This window comes from Barbus barbus (assembly GCF_936440315.1).
Source record: "Barbus barbus genome assembly, chromosome: 2".
NCBI lineage: Eukaryota > Metazoa > Chordata > Actinopteri > Cypriniformes > Cyprinidae > Barbus > Barbus barbus.
The window spans coordinates 19,379,014-19,398,808 of NC_136730.1; the positions used below are offsets into that span (position 1 = coordinate 19,379,014).

General features: G+C 38.0%; 1 protein-coding gene across 2 annotated transcripts in view; it reads right to left on the reverse strand.

Annotated features, from left to right (window-relative positions):
• LOC306882586 (growth arrest-specific protein 2-like) overlaps positions 1–18,760 on the reverse strand; it is a 22,808-nt gene extending 4,048 nt beyond the window's left edge. The window contains exons 1-8 of one of the 2 annotated variants that reach the window (XM_079437305.1): positions 18,593–18,647; positions 13,169–13,331; positions 9,228–9,337; positions 8,237–8,378; positions 6,409–6,472; positions 5,909–6,317; positions 5,692–5,799; positions 3,575–3,886 (exon numbers count right to left, since the gene is read on the reverse strand). In XM_079437305.1, the coding sequence (XP_079293431.1) occupies positions 3,779–3,886; positions 5,692–5,799; positions 5,909–6,317; positions 6,409–6,472; positions 8,237–8,378; positions 9,228–9,337; positions 13,169–13,313 (1,086 nt within the window). In that variant the 5' untranslated portion in view covers positions 13,314–13,331; positions 18,593–18,647 and the 3' untranslated portion in view covers positions 3,575–3,778. Of the gene's footprint in view, positions 1–3,574; positions 3,887–5,691; positions 5,800–5,908; positions 6,318–6,408; positions 6,473–8,236; positions 8,379–9,227; positions 9,338–13,168; positions 13,332–18,592 lie in introns of those variants that run through there. The other variant, XM_079437304.1, reaches the window with a different exon arrangement.
• Positions 18,761–19,795: the final 1,035 nt, after the last annotated feature.

Consider the following 19,795-nt stretch of genomic DNA (forward strand, 5'->3'; position numbering starts at 1 on the left):
ACACCAAGAGCTGAGCGTAAGTAAGAGTCCCCTGTGCCAGCTGGTGCTGAGACTGACTGAGCTCACACACACAGAGATCAGCCAGCCTCAGGACACACACACACACACACTCACACGCATTATAAACACAGAAAAAGACAAGTACATCACCCATTGGACAAACACCATTAAAAACCAGCACAAACTGGAATGTTATTCGGCCCTAAATCGAGAATACACTGTTGCGATCTACCTAAGCGCCGTGAGTGATGTGAGACTCAGGAAAACACTGACGATGTACAGACTCAGTGAACACAGTCTGGCCGTAGAGACGGGTCGGCGCAGACAGACCTGGCTCTCTCGTGAGGACAGACTCTGCTTGCACTGCATCCTGGGAGTGATGGAGACGGAGCTGCACTTCCTCACAGAATGCACAAAATATAAAGATATCAGAGACCACTACTACCCCAAAATTAATAAAATATTCCCCCAATTTAACACCTGTAATCCAACCCAAAAACTCAGTTTCATTCTTGGTGAAGAAGCCAAATGTTCTAATATAGATCAAGATTTGTAGTATCTTGTCATCTCCTGAGGGACAGCCAGAGAGAAACAAACAGCCAATAAACACACACTCACTCACAGCCCAAACACACACCCATTAGACCTACACACATCTATAATGTATACAATGTTCAAATTTCTAAGTTCAGTTGTTACATGATGTCTGTAATATAATCTTTTACTTATTATAATTCTTTATTTTATTAACACTATTATTTTATTACTTTTTGCTATATCTAGCCATGTGTTTATGTAATATTGCCTTTTTTATTTAGTTTCATTATTACTATTATTTTCTCTAGGCTTTACTAAATGTTCAGATATTCTAAATCATTTACTATGTTGTTTTAATGCTTTGGCAATACAAAATGTATGTTTTTGTCATGCCAATAAATCTTTCTGAATTGGAATGGAACTGAATTTAATTGAATTGAGAGAGAGAGAGAGAAAGAGAGAGACTGCGCTGTTAAAATCTCATTAAGCCTAATGAAACAGCAGCTCGCGACACCAGCTGAGCACCAGCCCGGGACAAATCCACACACACACACACACACACACACACACACACCTACACTTCGCGCGCTGCCACGGCAACCGCTCCCTAGCAAGAAAAGGAAACACGAAATAGAAAAGCATTGAAACTGAGAACGAGAGCACAGGAAGGGCCACGTCTCCAGAGAAATGTGTCTCTGTCCCCTGAGTCACCGACAGTCATATATTCCCTCCTCCCCTCCACCTTATCAGTCTTGACCCTCTCATTACAAAGCTGTTAAGCTGCTGGTAATACAACTAGATTTATATGTTGTGCACCTTCCACCCCTCCAAACCCTTTTAGCTTGATGCGTTCTAATAGAGGGATATATAGGCTACACGCGCGCACGTTTGCCAAGCAGGTAATTCTAATTACCAGGCGGCTTGATCAGTCTCAGCTGTTTCCAAGCAGATTAAAATGTCAGGGCTGACAGAGAGCGAGAATTAACAAATACACGAGAGAGCCGCCCGGGAGGAGGAGTCTGTTTAAGAAAACCCCGCGTCAGTCAAACCTTTATCGAATCTGACATGTACGTAAATAAAACACTCCAAAGTGCAGAATGAAAGTATGCGTTACGCATTAATTCAGTGATGGAGAGGGTTGTATTGTTACATTACGTGTTATTTAAACGCTATAGGCTATGTTTGTTCTGAAAAACCTGTGGTCAAATTCCAGTCTCTTTCCGCATTATTCGCATTTCCCATTCAGCCTCTCATGTCGTTCTCATTATGATGTTCCTCTACTGAAAAATTAATGCGAAAGAGTCGGTGCTGTTGTTAACACACTGACCGCCAGATGGCAGAATGTAGCTTTTATATCCTTATTTGAGTACACATCCGCTGAGTAGGATAGAAGAACTATTCAAACCAGCTAGTATGTGTACTAAAAAACGTGAATATTATGCACACCTTTATTTTAGTGAAGTGCAACGTGTGGTAAAAGAAATGGCTGAGAAGGATTACCTGTAATATTTACACACACAGGAAAAGCTATTTAAAGCACATCAAACAGCTACAAAAACCACCAGGGCCTTGTAGGTCTGTTTTGCTTTCTGCTTCCCTCCTCGATCCACCTGGATGATATCTGTATCTTAGCTTTAATTTGCCTTTTGTGTAGCAACAATGAAGAGTGAATATGTGCTTAATTACTGAACAGCTAAAGATGCAAGATAAACTTGAGTGTTGAATGATTTCACCAAGTGCAAAATGTTCCTGGATCAACATCCTTGTTGATCCTGGAACAATATTAATAGCAACCAATCAGAATTGAGGGATAAGTTTACAGGAAATGTCAGTTTTAGCCTTACAACCAGAGTTAGGTGCTTCTACACCTTTGTTATTCAACTATCATTTCCCTTTGATTTTAGGAATAAATTATGGATAGGGTTAGGGTTAGGTCTATGTTTTGGACATTAACGTTGATCCAGGATCAACAAAAAATGTTGATCCAGGAACGTCTTACTTGGAAAAATCACGGAGACCTCTTAGAGTACAGCCAAAATACACAAATGTATAAAAAGTGCTATAAAAGGATGTGACGCTTGTATTCTTTTTCATTTACTATAAATGTGGGGTCCCTAGAAAGGAGAGATTTGTCAGATAAAGGTAAACAGCTTTCCACAGTAAGTGTTAAAATTTAATTGTGCTTTCAAATCAGAGCTGAAGAAAGAAGTATTCATGATCCCATTAACATCCCTATTAATGACAGACATGGCATGAATCATATTTCTTAATACAATTCTTCACCCCTTCACAGCTCAGCTATTGTGATGATCTAATGGATCTTCCTTCTCTTTCGTTTTATCTCAGGATATCACAACAAAAGTGAGAGAGAGATAAACCATGAGAAATTATATTAAAAGCTCCCCTTCTTTTTCTCTTCGAGTGCTACAGTAAGGCTCTCTCTCTCTCTAATTGGATCTCTGACAGAAAGAGGCAGCTTTTCTTCCTCAGTCACACATAGCTACTGTTGCCCTATAGGATTTGTCTGATTGAAAAATCATACAATGGAGGGTTGGAGCCAACAAAAGCAAGGCTGTAAGTCTCTGAATACATTCGCACTGCTAATGACTTAAATCAGTAACCAGCATAGATGAATTCTGCTTGTATGGCACCTTTTGCTATCATGAAAGTACAGATCAAATCTAAAAAGGTGCCTTGTAACTCTTGCTTCAGATGACCCCTGGTGACAATCATTGGTTGCTAAATAGAATCATCTGATTTTTTAAGTTCTCCCCTCCAGCCGAGAGAAGTATTGACTTACACTTGATCTATAGATGTAAATTTTAATGTTTGGTTAGTGTTTCTATGCAGAAAGCAATTAAAAGACAAAAGTCTAAATGAAAAAAGCAAGGTAGGTTCTTATAAATGTTCACAAACACCTTGATGGCTATTAATGTGACAGTAAACACAAATAGGTTGTTACATAAAGTACAGCCCGAATTCCGGAAAATGTTGGAACGTTTTTTAAATTTGAATAAAATGAAAACTAAAAGACTTTCAAATCCATGAGCCAATATTTTATTCACAAAAGAACATAGAGAACATAACAAATGTTTAAACAGAGAAATTTTACACTTTTATCCACTAAATGAGCTCATTTCAAATTTGATGCCTGTTACAGCTCTCAAAAAAGTTGGCACGGGGGCAACAAAGGGCTGAAAAAGCAAGACATTTTGAAAAGATTCAGCTGGGAGAACATCCATCAACTAATTAAGTTAATTGACATCAGGTCTGTAACATGATTAGCTATAAAAGGGATGTCTTTGAGAGGCAGTCTCACAGAAGTGAAGATGGGCAGAGGATCTCCAATCTGTAAAAGAGTGCGTAAAAAGATTGTGGAAAACTTTAAAAACAACGTTCCTCAACGTCAAATTGCAAAGGCTTTGCAAATCTCATCATCTACAGTGCATAACAACATCAAAAGATTCAGAGAAACTGGAGAAATCTCTGCGCGTAAGGGACAAGGCCGAAGACCTTTGTTGGATGCCCATGGTCTTTGGGCCCTCAGACGAAACTGCATCATTCATCAGCATGATACTGTCATTGACATTACTAAATGGGCCCAGGAATACTTCCAGAAACCACTGTTGGTAAACACAATCCACCATGCCATCTGCAGATGCCATCTAAAGCTCTATCATGCAAAAAGGAAGCCATATGTGAACATGGTCCAGAAGCGCCGTCGTGTCCTGTGGGCCAAGGCTCATTTAAAATGGACTGTTTCAAAGTGGAAAAGTGTTCTATGATGAGACGAGTCCAAATTTGACATTCTTGTTGGAAATCTTGGATGCCGTGTCCTCCGGGCTAAAGAGGAGGGAGACTTTCCAGCATGTTATCAGCATTCAGTTCAAAAGCCAGCATCTCTGATGGTATGGGGGTGCATAAGTGCATACGGTATGGGCAGCTTGCATGTTTTGGAAGGCACTATGAATGCTGAAAGGTATATAAAGGTTTTAGAACAACATAAGCTCCCCTCCAGACGACGTCTATTTCAGCAGGACAATGCAAAACTGCATACTGCAGCTATTACAACAGCATGGCTTCATAGTAGAAGAGTCCGGGTGCTGAATTGGCCTGCCTGCAGTCTAGATCTGTCACCTATAGAGAACATTTGGCGCATCATTAAATGAAAAATACGTCAAAGACGGCCACGAACTCTTCAGCCGCTGGAAACCTATATCAAGCAAGAACGGGATCAAATTCCAACACCAAAACTCCAGAAACTCATAAACTCGATGCCCAGACGTCTTCAAACAGTTTTGAAAAGAAGAGGAGATGCTACACCATGGTAAACATGCCCCCGTCTCAACTATTTTGAGACCTGTAGCAGGCATCAAATTTGAGATGAGCTCATTCAAATTTCTCAGTTTAAACATTTGTTATGTTCTCTATGTTCTATTGTGAATAAAATATTGGCTCATGTGATTTGAATTCATTTAGTTTTCTTTTTATTCAAATTTTTTAATCGTCCCAACATTTCCAGAATTCGGGTTGTAAGTGTGTTCCAATATGCTTAATTAGGCATGTAATGAGTTTGTACCAAATGAGACAAAGTTACAAATCTGTTAACAATTTATCTAATCCCTACGAGGTTTAGATGCATTTGCCTTTTTAAAGGTTCAACAAAATAATATGCATGAGCTTTTAGGCAATTTGAGTATTAATAGAAACAATATTCTATTTGTATTTTCAGCACGAATGAGCATTTTATTATTCTGTTGTGTCTTGTGCATTATTTGTGTTCTGTTCCAGTATATGTGAACAGACTTTTCAGCCTTGATCCTAGAAATTTGTTAGTCTGAACCTCCTTTTTCCCTATTCAAAGCTGTGAACCTTTTCTTCATGTTGCCAGGCAACACCAGCTCCCATGAGGCTTTGCCTAGACAAAGTACTGAGTTCTCTCAGGTTCAAAACTAACATTTGTTCTTCTAAAGAAACATTGAAAGCACAGCAGAGCTAATTGACACGTTGATGTTTATAACAAGCAATGAAACATGATTTTACATATCACTTCAAATCTTTCAATGGAAACCATACAAATGTGGGTAATAATAAATATTAAATAACATTTTCCTTCAGCTAAAGAAGGCAGTCTGCGGTGGAAACATTACATACCCTGACATAGAGGACTTTGTCTCCAACACGATAATGGCCTTTTGGCTGCTTCTCAATGCAGAATTTGACTGGACATTTGCATGGTGGATCCTCTGATATCTGCCTCACCTGAAACAAAGCAACAAAGAAAACACATTTTTGATTATGAGCGTGAGGCCAAGCACCAGTACGCCAAGGAGTGGAAAACCGCATACAGTGTATAGCTTAAAATACTCACAATCTCATCTAGCAGGTTACCGCTGCTCTTTTTCCCACTAGTCTTCACAAGGCCATTTGACAGTGATTGTGGTGTTGATTTGATGGGTGTCCTGATGGGTGACGGTGTAGTTGGTGAAGTTTGCTGAGGTTCTGACTGGGTGTTTGAGTCAGAGAAGATGGACGTGGTCTCTGGGGGAGGGGTGGGGACCAGAGGAAGAGAGGGAGAGGGGTCCGGAGGAGGGGATGCAGGAGAGATTGATGAGGGGGTCGAGACCGGAGGGGGCTCTGGATCAGGAGGGAAAAAAACAGGTGGGGTGGAGGGAAACAGCAGAGGTGAGGCGAAGAACATGGATGGTGACAAAGACTCATCTTCCTGTTTCTCAATCTCTCTCTCGAGCTTGACCAGCGCAGGTGGCTCAATGCCATACCTGAGGGGGAACGTTTATTCAGTTCTGTCTGAGAGATGGTTATAGGATGATGACGTGATGTAAACAACTTTAAAGGATCAAAGGAACTCACCTCGAAGCAATTCTCGCAAGTTGCATGAGACACAAGCACACATCCCTGGGATGCTTCTGAAGAACTGGTGAAACACATACATTGTCATTCACACAACAAAATCCTATGATGTCAGCTCAAACATATACTGTACCCTGGGCGTAAAAATGTACAAAAGAAAAGGGCTTTGATGGACACATGCAAAGATTCCCAAAGCAAACAGACATTTGATATGTCTATTCAGCTAAATAAAATTAAACATTCTCAAATAACAGCATTATAACCCTGTAAAGTGAATGAAGATTACTGTTAGGGTAACCTCAGGTTTGTATCCATAATCCAGGTTTGTATCCATAACTGAGGAAAATCTTTTTTCTTAGTATTTTTGAACAACAAAAAAAGAAGAAAAAAAAAGACGAAAATACATTTTAATTTAAAATATCTTAACACTCTGACATTGACAAAAGTTTTTTTTTTTTTGTTATAACAATAATAATTATTATTATTAGTAGTTTATGTTTAAAATAAGAAAAACATTTAGCAGTTTTTATTTTTTATTATTTTAAATTATTCTTATTATATTACAAATGTATTAATTATTATTTATTTTTCTTACCCTGTTAGCAAATAATTTTCTTCTCACTAAATTTGGTTCAATTTTCTTTGTATCTTTTTTTAATTTTCTTGAATCTTGTTGAACTGAGTAAAAAGGTTATGACTTGTCTTAAAGTTAATAGCCATACTAAACACTGAAGAGGATTTTCATCCTAAACTAACAACAGCCTCATAAAGTCGTTAAAAGATGTTTGCATGAGCTTCCCAACCAATAAGCCTTTGCAATGCAAGGCAAAACTTTGTAGACAAACTTTGAACAGATAATAGTGATACTGTATCTTTGTTGTGCAGTGGAAAGGGGGAAAAATTGAAAGACACTAATTTGAGGGATAAAAAGGTTGTTGAAAGCAGAAATCTGCCTCCCTTACATTCTGACAAGGTTTGAATGTGTGAATCCTTATAAAAACAAAGAAACAATGGATAAATTCAATATAGCCCCATTTTGAAAGCTATAATTAATGTTGGCAAGATAAACAGTCCTAATAAAAAGGTATCGCTGCAGACTGGTGTGAAGTTTAAAATAAACATAGAATGTTATGAAATCCCTTTCAACAGGCTTGTGCAAATATAAAAGTCAACTACGGGACTCTTTGAAAAGCACAGACACAAAGTTAAATCAACTCTGATTCTGTCATTGCAAATGTCCCTCAGGTTCTAATACTATAGTATTTCAGCCCCTTCTTAATGTAATATGACCTACAAACCTGTAAACCTACCAAAAACCTACCATTATTGTATTGTATTATCTATCTTTGACTCTATTTTTCCATTCCCCATTTTTCCCCTGACCTACTGTCCTTTTATTTCTATTTCCTTCTCTTTCTCTCCATTATTCATCACACGGTGATGGACAGCGGGGGGCCAAGGGTGTGACGCAGTGAACAGTGGAGTGACACAGATATTGATACTGCTTGTCTATTCAGCAATTCTTTAGGGCAACAGCCTCACAGGACAACAGCCTGCATAGACTGAAATATAGGCTTATTGTAACTGGACATCTCACTTAATGACCTCATAATTGTAAAAATGAACAAGGCAAACATTGCTATTTCTGTGCTTAAAATCCATGGTCAGATTTCTCAGGATTGCTGGGGGAACCACCGCACAGACTTATGAGCACATGCCACTTGTATTGAAACCAAAGAATCGAGTTACAAAGACAGTATATATTTAAAATATATATGCAACAAAAAATGTAAACATCTCATGATAAGATGCTGATTTGAATACTCACCGAGATCTTCAGATTCAAACAGGTGTGATTGCTCCATTCCAATTTTACGGCACCAGTACAGAAAGTTAGCTGTATTGTCTCGAGCAAAGAACGACCCAGAGGCTGCATCAGGCCGCCAGCGAATCACACACCGAATAAAGGGCTATGGGAAACAAAACAAACCAACTGAAATATATCTCCGATTAGTTGTGCAGTTGTGCTGTATAAATAGCATAACAGATCATTTATTTTTCAAAAAAATATTGTTCAAAAATAAGCCCTGCATCATGTGTTTGAAATTTGCTTTCTCCTGCCAGTGTTAGTTATTCTCTCTTAGTCTTCAGCTAAGAAGAAAAGATACTGATGCACCTCCACAACACCAGCATGCAGACACACAGGTGAAGGTCAAAGTCAGTGGCTGAAAGATTGCCAGGAAAGTAGTGATACATATTGTGTCTCATTTCGAAGGCTGAGCCCTCTGGATGTCACATTTGTCTGCCTTATAAGTCACTGAAGCCGCCTCATTTCAGAAAAGTAACCATTACATTCTAAAGTACGAAAGAAATTCCAGCAACTCACGCCTCATGAGGAATAACAGTGGATTGTATTATGGCTACTTTTCTGAAATGAGACATCCTCAATGATGTATGCGACTGACAAATGAGACCTCTGGAGGGCGCAGAGTCTATTTATTTATTTTTTGATACAGCTAATTAGTGAGACTAAAGTCCTGACAATGATCAGACATGAAAACAGCTGACTTTGAAAGAGTATTAGCACTAATTCACAATAATTAGCAAGAATCTCAAATTACAAAAAAATCTTTATTTGGGGGAGAAAAAGCAGTCTGATTCCTCTGGATAGCATAATATCATTACTAACACAGAAATTATATATTCCAATAAACTCATTATGATCCGGTTTATAAAATTTTAATCTATTTTAAGGCTCAACTAAAGTACAAGCTTAAGATCAAAATACCCATAAATGTAATGTTTAATGCTATGAGCACCTTTCCAATGTTGGCCAGAATCATCTTCTCCTGTAGCGCCGCTGCAAGCTGACACAGGACGACACCAGTGTCTAGTCTGTCCATGAAGTTATCCACTGTTATATCCAAACCTGTGCAGAAAGCGTTAAGAGAAACAAATGAGCATTAAAGGGGTCATAAATGGAAAAATCAAAATTCCCTTGATCCTTTCATATATAAGTGCTATAAAAACATTCTGTAAGTTTCAGAACTATCTCTTTAGTCTAAAAACATCTTATATTGAAGCCAAACTGCTAAAACAACAGGTTGTGGAATGTGCCACTCTATGATGTAATAGTGTGGCTAAACATCTTTGCCTCTGCAGAAGAAGATCAACGCCTGCTTCTACATCACTGCCTGTTTTGCCCCGCCCACTGATTCACGCACATAGTAGGTAAATGATGAAAGCGCCACACGCAGGTCAACACAGAAACCAAACAAACATTTTATTTGATGAACTTTGTTTTTAACAAAGTGCCAGACCACGTCAGTAAGAACTTGGTACTTTGTTCACTTCATTTTACCATGGATTTGTTTACAAACAAGGCACAATTCGACGCAGGATTTTCAGAAAGATCAAAACTAAAAGACGATGCTGTGCCGATTATATTAGATCCGACAGTAATGTCGCAACACAAGTGTGAGTAACTGTTTTCAGTACGTGATCACTATTGCTTTGTCTGTTATTACAGATTGCAGAAAATAGCCTATTACTTCTAAAGTATGTATTTTGATTTAAAAATATTGATAACATTACATGTGGACCTCAGAGAACAGTACAAAATAATAAAAAAAGAAGTTCATGACTCCTTTAAGGCAGAGATAAAGATTGATCAACAATCTTACAGTACTAAAGAGCAATGTTATAAAGGCACTGAATGAATTATAATGAAGGAACTAGTGGCTATAAAATACATATTGACACTTAGGTTTACATACATTTCTCTACTATTTTCATGGTTTTTGTTTTACCTTGCATACAAATACTCTTCTCCATCATTTATTTATCACTCTTTCACTAACTAAGGCAACTTGAAGATGCCCAAAAAAATCCTCTAAGTACACTCGCTCTGAGATTCTCACGGCTGTACAGACACATTCCTGAGGCCTGGGTGTTAAGTACATACAGATTCAAACACAGCAGTGGTACCGGAGCTTATCATCACGGTGAAGAGGGAGTAGGGGGCCTGGGGAGGGGGAACACAGGAGGCAACGGTGGAGGGAAACCACAACAAAAACAGAAATCCTGATGTGCAGAGTGACTGGGGATGGTCATTAGCATACAGTGTTGTGCAAGTTACTTCCAAACTGTAATACATTACAGATTACTTGTTACTGTTATTTAAAAGTAATTCCTTACCTTAAAATATTACTGTCTCAGAATTGTAATGCGTTACATGACTCCTGTATTACTTTTTAATTACTTTCACCAAAATAACTACAGAAGTAGAACTTAACATTCTAAAATGACAAAATGTACTAGAGACCTGCCCTAATGGCAAAGTGTTTATATTTTGTTCCGGCTTTTTATTAAGTTCATTTAGAGAAAACGTTTGGAGCATTTTTTGTTCATTAAATAAGTTTATTATTTCTTAAAGTAACGACCAACTGGCCAGCGGCAGACCGGCAGGCTGATCATAGCTTATGTTTGATCAATTTATCCTTCTCAAATCATCACGACTTGCCTAAAATAAAATCTATAGATATACTAAAACAGTTCAAGCATGTTTAAACATTAAACCTAGATAAATGTGCGCTGCATCATAGTTTGTGCGGAGAGTGGAAGCTCAAGCGCAGGACATGGAGGCACCAGCGCAATCAATTGCAATTTTTTTTCAATGGAAACAACTTACGCCGTAATTTTTGCTAATAAAGGTAAGAGTAGTACATCATTCGTAACTGTAAAGGGTCTACTTTTATTTGTGTGCACTCACAATGTCAACAAAACGTTGTGCTTTTATCTTGAACAGGAGCGCTTCACAAAAATTAACCGAAAGTCAGTGAATACATGCCACACAGACATGATAAATATATCTATAGAAAGCTTTAAATGACTACTTAACGAAATAAATAAAAACGAAAACAAAAACTATTTAATATAATCGTTATCCGTGAAGATGCACTTCTCTCTAAAGGTGCGTCCAACGAGGAGATGGCTAATCCTTACTATTTTCCCCGGACACATTCATGGTAATTACTTTTGCTGGTGCTGCAAGCTTTATTGAGTGTATTTGAATGCAGAACTCTTCAGCTGTGCTGACGGCTCGCTGATGCTGCGGGACACTAAACACCATTGTGCCGCTTGACAGTCGCGGCAGCACAGACTCATGTTATTTCCACCAGCGCGGCATTTTTTTTTATCAATAATTGATGGATGTCTAAAATATAAAGATAAGGAGAAGCCTAAAACAGGCTCGAGGGCCGACCCGCGTCTGAAATATGACGTGAATATTGGCCCGAAGCCCGGCCCTAGGGACATTAAATAAACAAATTAATTAATTAATAATAAAAAAATTGGGCTAAAAGTGTGTTGTAAAGCAAGCGTTACTGAACATGTACAGAGTAAAATATTACTGAAAATTGATTAGTAATGCCTTACACTACTGCGTTATAGCAAAAAAGTAATCCGTTACTGTAATGCATTACTTTTGTAACGCGTTACTCCCAACACTGTTAGCATAGAGAGCGGGAGAGAAGTGTGTATAGGAAACAAAGAGATCTCCTGCTGTCTGCCAACCACAAAGTCATAAGGCTACCCTGAGATCAGCAGGAACAGGAAGAGTTGAGGAAGAGAAGTGTGTGTTAGTAAGAGAAATCCCTCATCAGCTTCTTTGGTGAAAACAACAACAACAACTCTGATTTTGTATCACGTCTCATCTCATTTCTCAGGTTGTTGTGTCTCTACTGTTTATTTAGGAACCACCAGCCTGTTGGCTTAAGGGTTTTGTGGTGTTTTGACCTTTTTACATGTTGTGTGTTGCTGTCATCATGCCTATTCAACCCCCAGTAGTATTAAGAGGTTATGACAACAAATAACATAGGTCAAGACACGTAGGGACACGTATAAGACACTCATATCCTTGTCTGTTTGAGAAAGGCAATTCCTGCTTTGGGGTCTCATCAGGGCATGTGCCATTGATCCAAGAAGCAGAGGAATTTAGGGAATTCTATTTAAAATGATTGTCTGTAAACACCATGATATTCCTGATCTGATAGGCAGACCGAATAATCCTTCGCTGTTGGCTAGTGCAGGATTTAATCAGGATTTAATCAGCAATGGGAATGCGGAAAATGGTAACCTTGAGATATATAGACATGTCCTTGTTCGCAAGAAGATTTAACAGAAAACTATCTTAAATGACGTAAAGCTAAAATGCAAAACACATACAGAAAACAGCATTTGGGTAGCACAAGGCACTGTCTTTTCCTAGTACCATGACTGATAATAAAATAAGTGGGCTGATGATTTCCAATTCACATTTCCTTGACACACTTGAGCTGCAGTTAGAAGTTTCCATGTGTTAAACTGCCAAATGCAATTTATGGTTGCTGTAAAAGACTCAATGTTGCCCTAAAGATTACATTTTTACTACAATCAGCCACTTCTGGTTAACTACACTCCTACATGAAGGATTGGTCCATATCCAGGTACTTCTCCATCCTTGTTGCTGGTGGTGGATCTTTTGAAAAATGTTTTTTTCCCCATATACTGTAAGTCAATGGTGACCAATGTGGTTTGGTTATAAACATTTATCAAAATATCTTTTTTTGTGTTCCACAGAAGAAATAAAGTCATACAGTCTTGAAAGGACTTGAGAAAATTATGACAGTAGTATCACTTTTGGGTGAACTTTACTTTTAAGGTCATTAGTTTACAAATCACTAATGCTTATGCAAATATGAACATGCTTTGATTTTCTTACCTAAGATTGTGTTAAGCCAGATGGCCAGATCTTCTTTCATGGGCAGTAGACTGGACTCATGCCTACATGCCAGCCACTCGTTGTACTGGTGCAGACAGGAGAGGTCAGGTCCTGGTTCCCGCCTGGGACTGAGGGGACCATTCATACTGACAGTAGTGAACTGCTGGATAGAGAAGGAAAGATATTGTTAGTTAAAGTGAATGTTGTTTCTAAAATGATAACATGTCTAGAAAACGTATAAAACAAACTGGCAGATATCTTTCTTATTTTTTGGCTTTTTTAACATCACTTTTAATCGATTTAATGCATCCTTGATTAATTAAAGTATTCATTTAACAACAAAAATTTGACCAACCCTAAACTTTTGAACATTTGCGTATGTTTTAAAATAAATCAGATTAGCAACTGCAATTAGATTAAATCTGCCACATCTTTGAAGACATAATCTAGCATACATTCCCTCTGCAGCAATGGGCAGGCTGAATGGACTATTAAATGTGCTGCACATATGAATTATAGCAGCACATCTGTTCTCTCATTGCTTCTGTGTATAGGCCAGTGTGTGATTTTACCTCAACCACTGCTAGATTTACACTGTACCTAATGATGCACATCTACCACATTCCAACTGTTCTTTAAAACTGACCAAAGCAATGAAAGACAAATATTAACTTTGCTGACAGGAAAACAGGCCGAGCATGAGATAGGAATAATTGTGATGGGAATTAATACTATTTTAAAGCTTTTTCCATGTCTAACTGAAGCCAGGTATCGTACAATATATCACATTGATATGAAAATACACAATATACTTGTCTGTTTGTGTATAAAAAAACACAAACACACAAGTACCAGCTCAAGGTAGGATTTAATGTACAAGTCTTACTTCAAACCCTAGCAACTGAAGAATGCTCTGTCCTGTAATTTCCCCCTACTCAAGCAACTATTCATCAGAAGGGCCTTTCACATGTAGAAACATGCCCCTGTTTCCCATAACTGCCAAGGTTTTATAAGGCAGAGGAAGGAGTGTAGACACCTGCAGGGCAGATGTGTGCAATTGAAACAGGCGCAGAGAGAAATAGTAGTAAATGTAAGTCCAACTCCATTTATTTTATTAAAACTGGATGACCAGAAGCTCTTGAGTGAGCAGAGGGGCCTGATGTTGGAGAGCTTGCCAGGAGAAGGTTTGAGAGGAAGAAGAGAATAAGGCACATGAACTCTGGAACAATTAGGTGTTGTTCTCCACAGCACAGAGTGAGGGGTGATGAGATGTTATGTATGTTAAGAGTGGTTCCATGTGAGCAGAGAGAAATCGCAAAGGAACCTTTCATAAAAGGTCTAAATCCAAGAAGATCTCAAGATCAAAGAAGAATGAGGAACCTTTGTATCAAAGGTTTTTATTGATACAATAGAAGATTGAAATAATACATGTTACGTGAGTAGATAAGAGAGAGATGAATTACACAAATCCTATAGTTGAGTTAATGTACAAATATCCTGATGATATATCACTCCAGTAAAATAACTCCTTTTACATTTCTACTTGAGGGAAAGGAGTACCAAAAATATTTTTGGCTTATTTAAAATACTCCACTCACCTGTTCAAAATACATGATTAAATATAGAGAATGTCATACCGATAGAATAGATCCTATTTAGGTAAAGGCTCAGTCTGATGTTAATATGAATTATTACGGAGATCATTTTGATTCATACAAGATCAAATCAGTGATCTGTGGAGACTTACTGTACTCCAACTGGATGAATCAATATGTTGTTGACTGCTGCAATCAGATCAGGTGGATTCACTGACTAAGCACTATCTACATCCAAAAATGAGTAGGAACTTAAAATATCAAAAAAGTAAGTGTTATAATCTGGACATAGTACAGCCACCATGCTGGCATTGTCATGTGACCAATCAACCTCAATTGTGTTGCTTCACTGCCATTCAGAAATTCTCTCCCGTGGTATCCATCGGATAGACACTTCACAATCTTGCTGGAAGTAGCAGGTCAGGGGGGTACTTTTTGCCTACTGCTTTATAAATGGACGATTAAAAAACAGCAAAACATGAACATGCCTTGAACTCCAGGCCCTTGTGTGTGTCAGTGATGAAGGCTGAAGTTCTTTGACCGATGGAGCATGGGAAGCCCACACACAACAGGATTACAGCACACAGCTGCCACATTCACACCTACACTGCAACCTGACCATACTCAGACAGGAGGAGAGGAAGATGTCTTCATCCAAGCCCACAGACAAAAAGAGCTTTATGTTCACACACACACACACAAAGATGCACGTAACACTAAAACACACACATACAGACTTACGCTCCAGTTCACCGCTGACAGATAGGTGTGAACATTCATTGATACACACTGACACAAGGCAACACATGAGATACAGAGGATCAACTGCACCCAATGATATTTTTCGTGCGAGCTCCTCATCAATCAGTCAAATTTTGCAGGCTGTAATTGTATCATCCACTCATGTTCTTTTTAATAACTTAGTTAAGGCTGAAAGCTCATGTCTGGGTATACAAGCTAAAACAGATACAAACTGCATTTTTAACGGCCATACCAATCTAAGTGTGAGGTTCAGGGTACGTCCAGCACAATAAATCACATTTCTGCTGGCCTGGTAGTCTGAATTCTTATACCTCTGTTAAATTACAGCCATGAGTTACAGTGGAGAAAGGGCTTGATATTTATCATACCTAATACTGGGTTGACAAGGCAGAATGTAGAGTACTTGTTTTATCAAGGAATTTGAGTGTAAAGAAAAGATCTCTGCTTCAAAGCATATAGAAGAACACCCAAGGCAACTAATTTACTTCTGGAGTAAATCCATGTATAAAAACAACACAGAGGCTGTGCTTATTTTAATGGCATGTGTAACACTGAACTTCAGCTGCACAATATCAATGAGAATGTTAGCGCACTCAACATATTTTTCTGCTACAAAGGTCTACATTTCAATGACATTTGAGAAACCACCGTAAGCAAAAGTGTGACACTGCTTATAGTGAGTGGATCAAAACCACAAACAGTGTGAGTGAAACTAGCAATTCATTGGGGCCTTTGGGAATGTGGGGTAAAATGAGTTGGTGTGAAAGATGAGCACCTTCTGTATCTAGCAAACTGTGTACCATTTTTATTAGGTGATCAAATACTTAGAAAGTTACTTTGCTTTCTGTGAATGTGAGGGACACATGTTAATAGTTTTTGTGTATTTTTTTCTCAAGAAAATCTACCAAAATATGCAAACATATTAGGTTAAAGGATTAGTTCACTTTTAAAAAAACATTTGCTGATAATTTACTCACCCCCATGTCATCCAAGATGTCCATGTCTTTCTTTCTTCAGTCGAAAAGAAATTAAGGTTTTTGATGAAAACATTTCTCCATAAAATGGACTTCATTGGGACCCAAACGGTTCAAGGTCCAAATGACAGTTTCAGTGCAGCTTCAAAGGGCTTTAAACGATACCAGACGATGAATAAGGGTGTTATCTAGCGAAACGATCGGTCATTTCAAAAATAAATAAAAAAGTTTAAGTTTTATAAGCACAAATGCTCGCCTTGCTCTGTTCTGTGATGCGCGTTCATGACGTCACGTAATACGCAATGACGTTGAAAAGGTCACGGTTGACTTAGGCGGAAGTACCGAGTCAGTAGGCTTTTTAATATTAAAACACCCAGGATACGCACACGAAATGGGCATTTTATGAGTATATGGTCCTCCTTCCGCACATTTGTAAACACTGACTCGGTACTTCCGCCTAAGTCAACCGTGACCTTTTCAACGTCATTGCGTATTACGTGACGTCATGAACGCGCATCAAAGAACAGAGCAAGGTGAGCATTTGTGCTTATAAAACTTAAACTTTTTTATTTATTTTTGAAATGACCGATCGTTTCGCTAGATAAGACCCTTATTCATCGTCTGGTATCGTTTAAAGCCCTTTGAAGCTGCACTGAAACTGTCATTTTGACCTTGAACCGTTTGGGTCCCAATGAAGTCCATTTTATGGAGAAATGTTTTCATCAAAAACCTTAATTTCTTTTCGACTGAAGAAAGAAAGACATGGACATCTTGGATGACATGGGGGTGAGTAAATTATCAGCAAAGGTTTTTTTAAAAGTGAACTAATCCTTTAATATTAAACATTTCCCCTGACAATTTACAGGTATTTTTAAGAAAATATATTTCAAATTGCAGAAAAATCATTTATTATAAAAGTATAATTTATTTATATTTATTTTTTTATAATCATGATTTATAATGATTTGTCTTACCCCGTATGACTCTTACCCCTTGGTATAGGTCAACATTGCCAGACTGAAGCGACAAGTTTGGCCATTGCACAAGTTTGCTCAGAGGGACAGTTCACCAAAAAATGTAAATTCTATGTGTATTTTAATGTGGGATGATCACACCCACCTTCATGTCTTTCAAAACTTGTATTTATTTATAACAGATTGCCCAAGCTGATCTTTTTAATGTAATGAAGGTAAAAGGGGAACATTTAGACTTTCATGGAATGACAGCCTACATTTTATTCTATTCCTCACAGAAAGCAAATGACTTCAAATCACTAATAATATACCACAGAATATAATATAATAATACATACATACTTAGAATGCAATGCATTATGGCTGACTTTTATGGTAACCTTTTATTAAATGGCAGAGAGCAGTAGGTTACAAACATTCTTCAAAGCTTCTGCTTTTGTGGTCCACAGAATATAGAGTCAAACATGTTTGGAAGGTCAAGAGGGTGAATAAATTATTAAATATGGCTCATTTTTGGGTGAACTAACTGCAAATACTGTCTCGTTTTCCAGTCCTGATTACTGAGCACTACCGTGACAGTGAAACTTTAATTAGGCAGTAATAGGTGCCACAAGTAAAAATCTTAAACAATAACCTTCTCACAATCACAGAAAATATGAGTGCAGAGTTAAGATTACTACAGTTAAAGTCGTGTCCTGATGGAAATACTTTGATGGGATGCTATTATTGCTGTGTAATTTTACATCATACATCAAGTAGGACCTGTCACGAAACATTCACGACGAAGACATTTTCAGCAACAGCTCCTTATACATTACATATATGTAGGCTATCTATGTGGCCTTGCTAAACGAGTTTTGTTTTATGAAAAGCCATCTGTAAGATATTCAAAACAACTTCAAATATATCTGGCCTCAGATCGGGAACAGTAAACCTTTACATTTCATTGACCGCTAGTGATATCAAAAATTTTTAGACTTTGAAATAGCCTGTAAGGCTACTGATGAATTTTGGCTTTTGCAAATAAGTAAATAAATAACTTCAGTCTATCATATTTAATTCCAGTTTAATCTAGTTTCTGTGCTATACATCTCAACACATAAAAACATGAGAGCCTACCTCTCCTCTCCGTGTGTCCTGAGAGATCCGCCAACACTGTCACCGTCAAAACTTTCCCTCTCTCCTCCAAACGAGCTCGGTGTCAAGTTGCATTTACACACTACCAGAGTATCAGTGCAGGCGTCGTGTTTAACCATCATTCATCATTTTGTAGCCAGCTATTTAAGTACTTGCAAACGTTTGAATATACATTTAATAAAGTTTTTTGGGGGGGAGCAGTCTCTCCAGTGTTTTTAGAGGGAATACTGTGGTTTTATAAACACCTTTAGTCTAGACTTCTTCAACTAATCGTTCTTCATTATTAGCAAAAACGATAGAAGTAACGTAGAAGCCTATTTGAAAATCATGTAGCCTAGGCTGCATCATATTTGCGTGATTTACAGAATTACGCGATGGAAATTTCAGGATTTTTTTTTTTTTTTTTTTTTCAGTAGGATGAATTTGAATAAGGGCTATGATATTTCTGTCAGATGAGAAGATAAACTTCCTCTGTTGTTGTTTGTACCCAGGATTTGCATATCCGTGTTAAAGTTTAGCCTATATGTAAAATCCAGTTTACGGAAGGCGCAAACTATTTTTAACAGCGTGGATCAAGTCTTTGATCTTATTTGTTGGTTTGATCTTTTATCCATATAACGTTTCGTTCAGAGACGCGCTGCAAATCATCTCCTTCTTGTATCCGAAAAACCACGAACACTCATTTACTTCAACCAGCAGATGGCGTTAATATCACTCATCTATAATCGGCATTGTCTTTACTGTAAAACGTTGATTATATGTTTTGTGGGATGAGTTTGCATCACTTGAAGGTCTGTTAACTTCATTGTTGAGTAGCACTTTTTCGCAGGTCTACGCTTTTATATATATATATGTTTTATCTGAAATATCTGTTGTGGAAATGCTAAGATTGCAAGATCTTTTTTATAGGACCATAAATTACGAATTCATTGTCCGCGTTGATATTTTGAAATGATAAATAAATTAATTTATCATCCATTAGATAAGGACTCAGTGCCTTGCTTTAGGCCTGAAAGGGCGTGTCAAACATGTCTGGTTTTCCAGCCCACTCGGTTGTTTATGGCGTGTAACGAATAAATGTGTGTTCTCCCTAGTTAGGGAGCGTCGGCTACACGACAGGGATCACTGCGCAGGCCCATGACAGATGGCGGAATTGTGCGTTTCCTGGACAGCCAAGGAACGCGT